Genomic DNA, 12,386 nt, shown 5'->3' on the forward strand with positions numbered 1-12,386 from the left:
GATGAGGGCTTCATGCTTCTGACAGTAGAACACAATTTACCTATTCCATTGTGCCAGACATTAATCTAAATCCATTAACTCTCTTAAATAATTCTCTTGGTATTTATGTTGGCCCAGTGTAGCACGATTTTTCCTTGAAGACACAGTCTGCATTACAAAACATCTCGGGGGATTAATATTTTTCTGAAAGGTCATTACTTGTCCACACAAGTGAAACACTGAGTTTGTTATGCCTCCCTTTTAACTTATGACAAATTCTGAGCTTTCAACTGTTGCCAGTCTTGTTCTTCACATTTCCAATGGTTACAGAGATAACAGCATTTAACCACCTTTCGGATAAATTGTTCACTTTCTCTATTTGACTCTTTTGGAGAGCTCAAGGTGGCTTGTTGCCAGTCCAGGCAAATAGATCACTTATTCTGGAGTCATGAGTTTTCAAGCTTCAGTCAACTATTCTTTTGTTATGCAGGCTAAAGAAAAGGAGAATTTTCATCAACCCAATGGCTTTGATAACAAAAATATTTAATACGCAGTTAGCTCACAATACATGGTCTAATGTCTTGCTTATTCCCTTGAAATAACATTAAACATTTGACCTACACTCTCAAAAGGCAGGAAATTTGTGCTATTTTTGAAATGTTCTCCTGAGCCTTCCATGTGCTGCCTAGGTACAGTATTGTAGCATGTGTATAAGAATCACCTGAGATTCAGAGTCATCATCTCATTATTTAGAGGTCCAATCCTGCAACGTACATTGAGCATCCCTGTCTCAAGCCAAACTCCCTGGGTGCTGAGGGTGCTTGGCAACTTGCAGGATCTTTTAAAACTAGGCTAAGTGTTGACGACTCTATGGTAGGGCACGATCCTTCGCTGGCCAAGGGGAGTGTGTAACAACCTAATACAGCTTTCATCTCCAGCTGCTGCGATTCTGGAACCAAGCCCTTTACATTTAAAAAAGCTTTACATTGTTACTAAAATACCTCTTCTACCCCACCCCAAAGCCCTAGGGTCATGTGCAGTGCTACTAGCACATAATACAATTGACGCATAATAAAATCTCCCTCAACATTTAAAACAAAGCCAGTGAAGGGGACTGGAAGCAGTGGGAGGGAGGAAAGGGGAATACGTGTTGGGCCAGCGTTGATCTCTCTTGATTGTCAGGCCTTCCAGGGATAAAACAGAGTTCTCTTGGAAACTGGAGAGAGAGGGATTGAGATGGGTGCCATGAGTTCCATACCCATATATCAACCACTGCAAAGGCACACGTGCCTGTGGCCTTGTCTAGACCGGTGAAGTTCTCCAGAAGGTGACCTGTGGGTTCAGCTACCCTTCAGAGAAGGCTTTCATATTGTCCCACAGCTACCAGATCTGCAATTTGCTGGGGATGGTGGGTGTCCCAAGGAGTCCTGGGAGAATAAAGTATTAGATAGGCCAATCCAATAGGAGAGCTGCTACTCATTCTCTTTGTGTTAGCTGGGGCCTGGTGGCTGCTGGGCAGGGCCGTTGTCAGCCGGGCCAGCGTGCATTGGGCTTTGCCAAGTTGCTCTGCAGTTCCCAGAGGCCTGATCCTGATACCGCTAGAGTCAGTAGCGAAGCTCTCACTAGGCGCAGAGTTGGGTACCAGGTTTGCACTGTACTAGAGCTGTTGCTGATACCCAGAAGCGGGCAGGGAGGTAGCTTGGAATTGGACAGATGGATGAGCCAGTGTTGCAGCTGGGGTCCAAAGGATGGTATCCAGAATTCGAGTCCAGAGGAAGGGAGTCTCCGAAGCACGTGAGCTTGCCAGTATGTGGGATAAGAAGGGAAAACCTGGACTTACACTGAAGACACATCTGACTCCATAGGAAAAAATTCTGATTTAATTTCTTTCTCTTTCCCCTGCTCCAGGCCACACATTCCCACAGTAATGAAGTGGTGGCAGTCAAGAAAATGTCCTACAGTGGGAAGCAAACGAACGAGGTAAGATAGATCGAGCTAGTTTTTCACATGTACTATGTGCACAGCAGCCATATAAACCTGTACAGAGAAGTTAGCTGGGGATTTCCTTTGGCCCTGGCAAACCAGATTCTTTAATGTATGTAATGGTCACTCTTCCATAGGAAAGGCAAATGCATGAGTGTGAATTCTGGCGAATGGTTGGTTTTAATGAAGTCAAGGTGAATTCAGAAGGGATTGAGTGGTTGTTACTTCAGTAGCATCTGCATCAGAAGCACATCAGAGCCATAGCTATTGCAGTGCTACGACACCAGCCAGAAAGGGCAGCTAACTTGCACTGCAGACTCTGAAGCTGAACAAATGATTTCTGCAGTTTTATGGAATCCCTCCCTGAAACCAGTCTCACTTCAGTTGTTGCTTTCTTGGGTGATCTTCTCTTATAAAGCTTGCTACTTCGGTAGACATTGTCTAGCTGGATTGATGGGTAGACTTGCAGTAGAGAGCAGGCTTCTGTGCTATTAATAAGGAAGAGGCAGTTTCAGATGTTTTTTCTACTCTGCTGTGTTGGTCTCCAGCATGTGCGTTACCTATTACCTCTGACATTTCAAATGTCAGTATGCCTTTTATTCCATTACAGAAGGAACCAAAACCAGTTAAAGTTACAGCAGACTTCTCACACCTCTAGCCTTCATGACAGATTTCAGTTACTGCTGTCTGGTTTTGGAAGCACTGGTTTCGTAATAAATCTGAGAAAACTTTGCCCTTCAAATACAAACTGTAGAACAGTATCAGTGTTTTTTGAGAAACATTTACTGCAGATAAAATAACTCTCACAATAGTATTGTGGGAATCCTAAAGTTGACCTTAATAGTCAAAAAGAGCAAAACTTAGCTAACTTTTTTTTTTACTTGTCTTCATACAACATGGACCTAGACAACAACAAGACAATCAGCTCTTGCAACTGTTGATTCAGGGTGGGACTGTACTTGAGGTTTTGGCATATGGAGAGAAGGCCGGGTATAAAATAAACCCTGAACTGGTTATCTCTAAGTCAGTCATGGAGGGATAAAATAAATGTACCTGTCATTGGCCAGTTGCTGGATAACTGTGTGGTTTATTTAAACCCTTCACCAATTTGATAAAATTGACTCACAGTGCATTAAATATAATCACTTAACAGCTGGCATGATTTGAACTAGGGTGATTTCAAAGGTCAATGATTAGAAGTGACACCACCTTTGGGGAATTTTTTTTTGCTTCTGTGTAAGATTAACAGAGCTAGATTGCCCTCTCCCATCTAGCTCAAAGTTCGCAAAGAGAGGTTTTGAAAGCCTTCACCCACTTCCTGGTATCAGTCCTGTAGTTCTCCTTATGACAGGCAGGTCTTCCCAGCGAATAATTTAAACAATGAAAGGGAAAGATGAGGTGGTAGCAACAGAGGGGTAGGGCTGGTGTTAATTGGGAGGCTGGGAAACGGAGAGAAAATGGGGTGATTGTTCTCTTGACTTTCTCAGATAGTAAAATTGTCTCATGGTTGCTTCCCAAATCTGCAGTAATACCTGATTGTGCTGCAGTAGCCGCAGGCTGTAGTGGAGAATGCAAGATGAGGGATTGACGTAAGGATGAATTCCTTCTGTTTTGTTTTCAATAGAAATGGCAGGATATCATCAAGGAAGTCAAGTTCCTGCAGCAGCTGAAGCACCCCAACACCATAGAGTACAAGGGCTGTTACTTGAAAGAACACACTGCCTGGGTGAGTGAGAGCCATGTGGCATTTACAGCTCTTCCCGGGCAGGACCGCTTGCCCTTAGGTGCCTGAATGTCTGGTAAATGATCCTGTCTGTCCACACAACACCGAATACTTAATATTCCTTGTAGTCTCTTTCATCTTGAAGGATCCTCAAAGTGACTTACAAGGGGAGTGGAAATTCTGGACAGGGACACTGGGGCAGATCCCTACTTTGTTAGTTCATGCAGATCGGCCTGGGCATTTAGTTTCATAATAAGAGTTCCTCCAACATCCCCTCACAGACAACATCATCGCAGCTGGCTAATCTGCGTCAGAAGAACGAAGGGTTTGGTTGACTCTGCTGGGATTTGACTGGGTGATCCAAGGGGCTGTAGATAATTTGAACCTGATCCCAGAATCCTCATCTAGCTCATTAGTCTACTGTAAGGTAGAATTTGTTGGAGTGTTTTATTTATTGTCTCCCTACCATATTTCTTGCAACTCCAAGGTTTATTTGCAGTTTCTCAGTCTTCAGCCCAAACCTCTTTTATTTGTGATTATGTAGCATCTCCTCCAAAGCCCACTGAAGTCAGAGTCTTTCTGTTGAATCCAGTAGACTTTAGATCAAGCCCATCCATAATTTGTTGATGTCCATGCCCAAAGGCCTTTATGTTTTATAGTTTCTCAGTACTGAAAGCCCAATCTTTTACTGTAGGGTCTTTAAAACAATAACCTCCGTATACATGACTGCTTATAGTGGTAGAATCTATCCTAACCTTTACAAAAGTCAGTGGGGTGATCCAGCGAATTACGGATCCTTACATCTGTGCTTGGGATATTAGTTGCAGCTATAACTAACTAAAAATAAAATAACGCCTAGAAGAACATAATATGATAAGAGTCAACTGGCATGACTCTGCAAAGGAAAATCATTCCTCTCACTCACTTATTAGGACTCTTTGAACATGTCCATAAAGTAGTGGATGAAGGAGGACCAGGTAATTCACTTAGGTTTTCAAAAGGTCTTTGACAAGGACTTTCACAAGACGCTACTACAGAAACTTAGTAGTCATGGGGCAAGAGGCAACATTGTCATGGATCAAAAGCTGGCTAAGAGAAAAAGAGAGGAGGAATAAATAGTTAATTTTCATCAAGGAGGACTGATACAAGCAGGACATTTCAAGTTCCGTAATAGGCCTGGTAGTGATTACTAAAGCTTATTAAAGATCTGGAAAATGGGGCAATCACTGAGGTAGTGCCTGTTACATTAGGAGGCATTTATTCTCTGATGCAGCTTGAAAATCAAGTTTTATAACCAAATGCAAACTATTTGCCATCCATAACCTACAAACATCTCCAATTACATCATGCAACTAATGTCTCTGCCTGAATATAACACATGCAAGAGTTGAATCAAGTGAATCAAAAGAAACACTGAGAATGATGTTGATGTGCTGTGTAATTAGATGAGGAAAACAGATACCAATCCAGTTGAGCTAAATCTGTTAGTCCAGGTGGGCTGGCTAAGAAACTTCTGGGTTTCATAAACCAGTGGATGCTGAGAGCCACATCTACATACAGTATGTCACTAGATCAGCCCTTCTAAAATCTAACACATACATGATCTTACTGTGGTTATGGTGGAGGGGTGGCGGGGTGAAACCTAAATGGTTCTGCGGCATTGCAACCTGGTGCGTAGGGTCCAAAGAGGAGAGTCTGGGTGAGCCACACAGGGCAGAAGTGCCACCACTGCAGGGTGAATGTGGGGTGAACCCGCTCTTCCGCCACCCTAGGGCCTCCCCTCCTCGCCAGGATGACGGTTGTGGTGCCAGAGTGGAGGGTGCTGCAGATGACTGGTGCTCCCTCAGCAGTTGAGTGTAGTCAGTGTATTAGTTGAGTTGGAAGGCTACCAAGACACACCTGGCTGGCTGTTGTTGGCCTGCACTGTGTGCTGAGTAAAGGATGCCACAAAGCATTGTGCCTTGGCTGTACTAAAGGTGCTGATGCATCGTCTCCAACAGGCTGAATGGGGTTATTGGAAATAGTGGAGCTGGAGAAATACCGAATAAGCAATAAGTGCAAATATCTAGCTCAAAGGGGATGCTGCCAAGTGTGCCTGTGGCCTTGAGCGTTCCATGCAAGAGTGCTTCAAGCTGCTTTTGATTTGCACATTTCATTAAGAGGAGGAATAAACAGGACACATTTAAAACGTGCTCCAGCTGTGAAAATCCACGTTAGGGCTCACTTTTTTTGTTCAAAGAAATCCTGCTGACTGCACTTACAGCCCGGTTTCCTAAACTTTCTAGGGGAGAGATGAAAAATGAATTTCTCTTTTAATATTTGTGAGGAAAATATGCAAACAGCTAGCTGGCTCCCTGCCTTCGTTATTTTATTTAAAGTGCTTTCGGCAGATAAATGCATTGGGCTATGAAATACAATTTAAAATGCCAACTTGGGGCTAGAACAGAGCGATAAGCATTCTACAATAAATTCTTCAGTTACCAGTTATGACATAGTTAATCAGATTAGTTTCTATTCCTAGATTGATTGGACACAAAATACCCATGCAAGTTAGTTCACAAATCGATCATAGTCCAGTGAAAAGGCATTGCAATTCATGCAGTTAGTTGTAAGATGTGCATTTAATGTGAATCCATCCTTGCTGCATTTGTCTCTCAGAAAGAACATCCTTCGTTCAGTGACTTGAGGCAGGTGAGAACACAGAAATTCCACTAATCAGCAGAAGTCTTGGAACGCTGTCTCCCCACATTCCTTCCTGCCTCTTTCACTCATAGACCCCCTGGAGGTGTTGCGCTGTAGCCGCCAGGCTTTCAGCTGCAGCGACCTGGACGGAGCTCCCTGGGGAGCCTATTACTGCTGCTCCGTAATTATTGAGCAGTGCAAGTCACCCCTTTAGCCAGAATTAAATATGCCATTTTTGCCACACGCCCAGCTCCTGCCAACCCAGGGGCCAGAGCACATGGAAGAGCACAAACACCAGGTGATTAAGCTACCCATTCCCCTCCCATGCCCCGTCGAATTTTGTTATTGGCCCACCTAGTTCACAGCTCTTCTCAGGCCCTGAAGCGAAATAGAGATGATGTTGGAGGTGCCTTGTCTTGGGCCGGTGGACATGACTGGCCCAAGGAAGGAGGGTCACTGTGCAGGTGGGGGGCTGAGGAAGGGGCTGTTCGTACTGCTGTGCTTAGGGCCTCTTCCCATGAGCTGAGAATGGGAGTAGGTCTAGGGGCCTGCCTTTAGCTTTGCAAAACGGTGTTGTGGTTTTTCCGGAGCTAGGAGGGTGCGTTACGCCGGGGCTCCTGACAAGCTCTGCAGACGGCATCGTACACTCAAATTGCAGGGGGAGGTGCCCTGTGTAAACGGTTGTAAAACCCCACAAAAGTCTCTTTCTCCGTTATTTCATCCTGGTTATGAGCTGAGCCTGGGAAATGCCAGTCATTTGTGGGCCCTTCTTTAACGCTAGGATTCCCTATTCCTCGGTGTGCTGAGCCAGTGCGAAACCCAGCCATTCCAGATTGTCTCATGTTTCACCATTATTGGGTATTCTGCCTTCCTAATGGTTAGTGCTTGTGTTTTTCTGTCGCAGTTGGTGATGGAATACTGCCTAGGATCGGCTTCTGATTTGCTAGAAGGTAAGCTGTGAAGTATCATTTCTACCACATATTTGTCGAGAATACAACTTTTGAGTGGGAGGGGGTGTTTTTGGCTGAGATGGATGCTCAGGAAACCATTTCACAGATGTCATAGGCTGCCTATACTTCCAGTGAACCCTGCTAGTGCCTTAAATCAAAGCCAAGACCTGTGTGGGTCTTCTAAGCCCTATGTGTTCTGTAACTAGGCCCTACCAAATTCATGGTCCATTTCACAGTCGTAGGATTTAAAAAATCGTAAATTTAATGATTTCAGTTATTTAAATTTGAAATGTCATGTTGTAATTGTAGGGGTCCTGACCCAACAAGGAGTTGTGGTGGTGGGTCGCAAGGTTATTGTAGGGGGGGTTGCGGTACTGCTACCCTTACTTCTGCGCTGCTGCTGGCGCCAGGGCTCCCTTCAAAGCTGGGCGGCCAGAGAGCAGCAGCTGCTGGCCGGGAGCCCAGCTCTGAAGGCAGAGCTGCTGCCAGCTGCAGCGCAGAAGAATGTCATGGCATGGTATTGCCACCCTTACTTCTGTGCTGCTGCCTACAGAGCTGGGCCCTCAGTCAGCAGCCGCCACTCTCCAGCCGCCCAGCTCTGAAGGCAGCAGTGCAGAAATAAGGGTGGCATGGTATAGTATTGCCACACTTCTGCGCTGCTGCTGGCAGGGTGCTGCCTTTAGAGTTGGGTGCCCAGCCAACAGCCACGGCCCTCCGGCCACCTAGCTCTGAAGACAGAGTAGAAGTAAGGGTGACAATATCGTGACCCCCTGACCCCTTAAAATAAAGTTGACACACACGCACCCCCGCAGCTCGCTTCTGGGTCAGGACCCCTAGTTTGAGAAACGCTGGTCTCCCCCATTAAATCTGTATAGTATAGGTTAAAAGCACATAAAAGACCAGATTTCACGGTCCGTGACATGTTTTTCATGGCCGTGACTTTGGTAGGGCCTTATCTATAACAGGGCTACCCAAACTTCAAGATGTCAAGGGCCCACACTGAGAATTTGCCAGGAGCCCGAGGACTGTAACTAGCTGGCACGTTTACATGTTGTAAAATTAAAAAATAAATGCGTACAGGCTTTTTCTTGGGCTTGTATCTTCCTTAATAGATAAATGGGACCTGCTTTTGTTGTATGTTCAGTAATAATGGAAACCTGCAACTGATCAGCTTTGTTTTTGCCCTGCAGATAGAAGGAATAGTTGCAGATAGTTTTGCAGTATGGGAGGCTAATGTGACCTCAGAACTAAAACCAAACCCCAAGGCATTCACGGTGCCGGTAAAGAGAAGTAGGAAACCCATCCCAAGCTAGCTAAAAGTAACATTTTATGGGCCCCACCTCTGTAGCTAAGATATCGTCAGCCACAGGCATGTGCTGGTCATATTTGAGGGCTCTATGGAATGTGCTTAGGCACCTTTACTTTATATGCTGTTCATCCTGAACCTCCTTCTACCTCTTTGCCACAGGAAATCCATAGGGGGTGTATAGGTATTACCCTGATCATGGTCTGCAAAGGCCAGTTGTGTTCCAAGAATGTGACCAACTCTTCCCCTCCCAGTGTGGTGTAAATCTTTGGCAAGGAACAAATCTAATTTACCTAATCTTGTTGTTTAAACCCTTTAGTTCACAAGAAACCACTTCAGGAAGTGGAGATTGCTGCCATTACCCATGGTGCCTTGCAGGGGCTGGCCTACCTGCATTCTCATGCTAAGATTCATAGGTAAGAGTCCAGTCCAGTACTGCCATGTTTTATCTTGCTCTAGGTTGAGGGCTGATGAGAAGCCATAGAGAATTGCTCTGCTACACTCCGGTAATCTTTATAAAACAGTAATATTTAACCAGAACTTCCTGACTCACTGATGTCATCGTTCAGTATTCCCTTTCCCAGCACTGCTAATGCCAGGCTATGTTTGTAAACAGAAGCTGTCCCCTTGTTAATGAGCCTGCTCTTCATTAGTGAAGCCGCAATCCAACAGTTGATTTCTTTTTCTCTGATAGTGGTTTTCCAAATACTTCACTCTCAATGTCACCAAATGAATGTGCCAGGCAAACAGGGCTGCATGTGAGGGAGGAAGCAGTTAGGTGAATCAGTGATGACAAAGGAAATACAGGAAAGATACCTGACAGTTTACAGGTGTGTAAAGTGAAACATAAGCCAGATTTAAGAGAGCTTGATCGACTTTCTGACCGATAATAGTAACGGTTACACCGTACTTGCTGAGATCTGAGTAGGTAAAATTCATGCCTCAGTAAATCAGCTGACCACTGCAGAGGTCAGGAAGAAACTTCACTTGTCCAGGATAAAGCATCACACAAGCAGAGAGTGTGCACTAGGCACCTTCCTCTGAAGCAGCGGGCATAAGCCCCCAGGCCTGCTACCAGACTCGGGCAGTTTGGGGAAATTGTCCTACGTGATGTAAAGTTTGCCAGTGTTTGGCCACTTTAATTTCCGACTCTCCTGTCTTTTGTCAGAAATTTAACATGACAAGACACGCACGTGTGTGTCGTGTCTCGTTCTGGTAACTCCTAATCCCGTAGGTTGGGGCATTGCTATGAAACGGGGTGACCTGGTTAGCACAGAATTAGTGAGCAAAGGTGAGGATTCTCTATTTCCAGAGGCAGTTTGAAAAGAGTCATTGGGCTCAAATCCTGCCCCCCGATAAGCTAGTGTCAAGTTGCAGACTAACATTTGGCAGAGAGGCAGTTAGCACATCCTGGGACTGCTACAATGAGGAGTTTCCTTCAGAGGCACTGGACGCTCCGGTGTGTTAACACGTCCTGGCTACCTCATGAAAACCACTTTGTTGGAACTGTTGTTGACTCTGTTCTGCGGTAGCAGAAGCAGAACTATTGTTATGCTCTCAGCCACGGCTCTTCGCACACCCCACAAGGATGCCCAGCTCCTAGACTCGGGAGGTGGAGGGGAAAATCTGTCCCACAGCAGAGAGAGCCAAGAAGAGCACTTTGGTTCTTGTCAGAGCCTAGTGTCTGAAGTTATGGGAGACAAAGGAATATGGTTGGCCTCATTCGCTCACAGAGAGGAGCATTGCCTTGATGGAGCCACCTGTCTTATCGCTTCTTGGCTATTGTCTTACTCTTTATCCACCTGCTGTCTCCTGTCTTACACGGAAAGCTCTTTGGAGCCAGGGCTGTAGATGTTCTGTGTTTTTTACAGCACCCAGCACAGTGGGGTCCATGTCTGTTACTGGGGCTACTAAGTATTACAGTAATATGAATAATCAGTAACAATGCAATTGGAGGACAGCTTGTCTTAGAGGAAAGTGCAGGCCTCCTCTGAGGTTGGCTTTCATCTGCCTCCGGGCAAAATTTCTTCTACAAAAGGTCTTCGTGGCACACGCGTCATCGCCGAGTGACCACCAAACCAAACTGCCCACGTCGCTTCTTTTATTGGACAAGCTTGTGTTGGCGAGAGAAGTTGGTCCAATAGAAGATACTACGTCACCCACCTTGTCTCTCTAATATCCTGGGTCCAACACTGCATGAAACTTCTGTTTTCCTTCCCCATAGAGAGGCAAACAAGCTGAGCATGACTTGGCACAAGGGGGACACCCTGTGGTGAGACAGAAGAAGTGCAGTTTCCTAATTGTGCATCCTCTTCTGTTCTCTGACAGGATGTCCAACATAATAACGGCGTGGAATGCAATAGGATGAAGCTATTTTTCTTTTAAATTGCAGATAGTAGATAAACCATAAACTAGCAAGGAGCAAATATATTTGCCCCAACCCAAAGTTCTTTATGCGTACTGTCACTTGCTACCCCTGTGAATCCAGCGTCCTAACTTTGCTAAGAATAGCTGTAATATGGGAAGTACATTGTTACCCAGTGAAGGCTTTTTTCTGGTGACATAGGGCTGTTGCACAAGCTTCTGTTAATTTTTCACAGATTAGAGGGAACTGGAGATAGCATTGGACATGATGGTGTGTGCATCCTGAGTATTTTGCACTTTTTCTAGGTTCTGTCTTTGCACATACAGTACAGGGCAGGCTTGTAAAATGCCTTCTCTGTAGGTGTACCCTGTAGAAATAAACTCTCTGCACAGACAAGCACACCCCGACATTTCAGTGTGTTCCCCTAACTGGGATGAAAATATCAGTGAAAAGTTGTCGGGATAGTTATAGGTTTAGGTTTGAGGAGCAGTGTTGGTCCAGTGGATGCAGCTTTGGACTGTGAGTCAGGGGACCTGAGTTCTGTTCCCTAACCCACTGTGAACTTGGGCATGTCGCTTTACCAGTCTGTGCCTCCGTTTCTCTCCCACGCTGTCTATCTTGTCTGTCTAGCTCAGTGGTTCTCAACCTATTTACCATTGTGGGCTGCATATGTAGCTCTCTCTGTGTTTTCTGGGCCGCATCCACACAGTATTATATACTACCTGTATGGCCCTGAAGATGTCACCTCAGCCACAGCTGTGTGCTGAGTGGGCCGCAAGCAACCCACAGGCCGTGGGTTGAGAACCACTGGTCTAGGATGGGAGCTCTTTAGGGTAGGGATTGTCTCGTGCCAGTGTTCGGACCATGCCCACTACAGTGGGGACCGCAAACATGTTTAGGTCTCTAGGAGCTGCAGTAATACTAATAATGATGTAAAAGGTTCTGCTGCTTGGGGGCTTACGTAGCGGGACGCAGAGTGGGGAAAACTGCAGGTTTCAAGTGGTTTATTGTGTATTGTGATGTTTTTTGAAAAAATAGAACTTGGCATTGCTGTTAGCTACAGTGTTAACAGCCTGACTCAGCTGGGACTTTTGACTCACCTGCCATTTCTACTGAGGGCCTGCTTTTGCAAAAAGCAAATAACTGAGATGCTGCCATGTGAAAACGTCCCTGGTGTACTCTTTTCCCCTCGTTAGCCAAATGCTGTCTTAGTTTTCACAGTACATTATTATACTGCGTCTTTCAGCTGGCAGCGTATAACGAGAGCTGGATCCTCCAAAACAATCTTCTTCTTGTTGGTTTTTCTTCCTAGTTTTATATTAGGAGGCGGTGGGAGAAGAAAGGTTTCCAGTATAGCAAAGACTAGACAGACAGTTCTGCCTGGGTCCTGAGCTTGGC

At 45.4% G+C, this 12,386-nt stretch overlaps 1 protein-coding gene across 3 annotated transcripts in view; it reads left to right on the forward strand.

Annotated features, from left to right (window-relative positions):
* TAOK3 (TAO kinase 3) overlaps positions 1–12,386 on the forward strand; it is a 143,794-nt gene that overhangs the window by 73,141 nt on the left and 58,267 nt on the right. For all 3 annotated transcript variants that reach the window (XM_039504738.1, XM_039504739.1, XM_039504740.1), the window contains exons 4-7: positions 1,888–1,959; positions 3,587–3,688; positions 7,272–7,317; positions 8,943–9,039. In XM_039504738.1, coding sequence (XP_039360672.1) covers positions 1,888–1,959; positions 3,587–3,688; positions 7,272–7,317; positions 8,943–9,039 — 317 coding nt within the window. The remainder of the gene's footprint in view (positions 1–1,887; positions 1,960–3,586; positions 3,689–7,271; positions 7,318–8,942; positions 9,040–12,386) is intronic.

Source organism: Mauremys reevesii, linkage group 18 (assembly GCF_016161935.1).
Source record: "Mauremys reevesii isolate NIE-2019 linkage group 18, ASM1616193v1, whole genome shotgun sequence".
In the NCBI taxonomy this organism is placed as follows: Eukaryota; Metazoa; Chordata; order Testudines; family Geoemydidae; genus Mauremys; species Mauremys reevesii.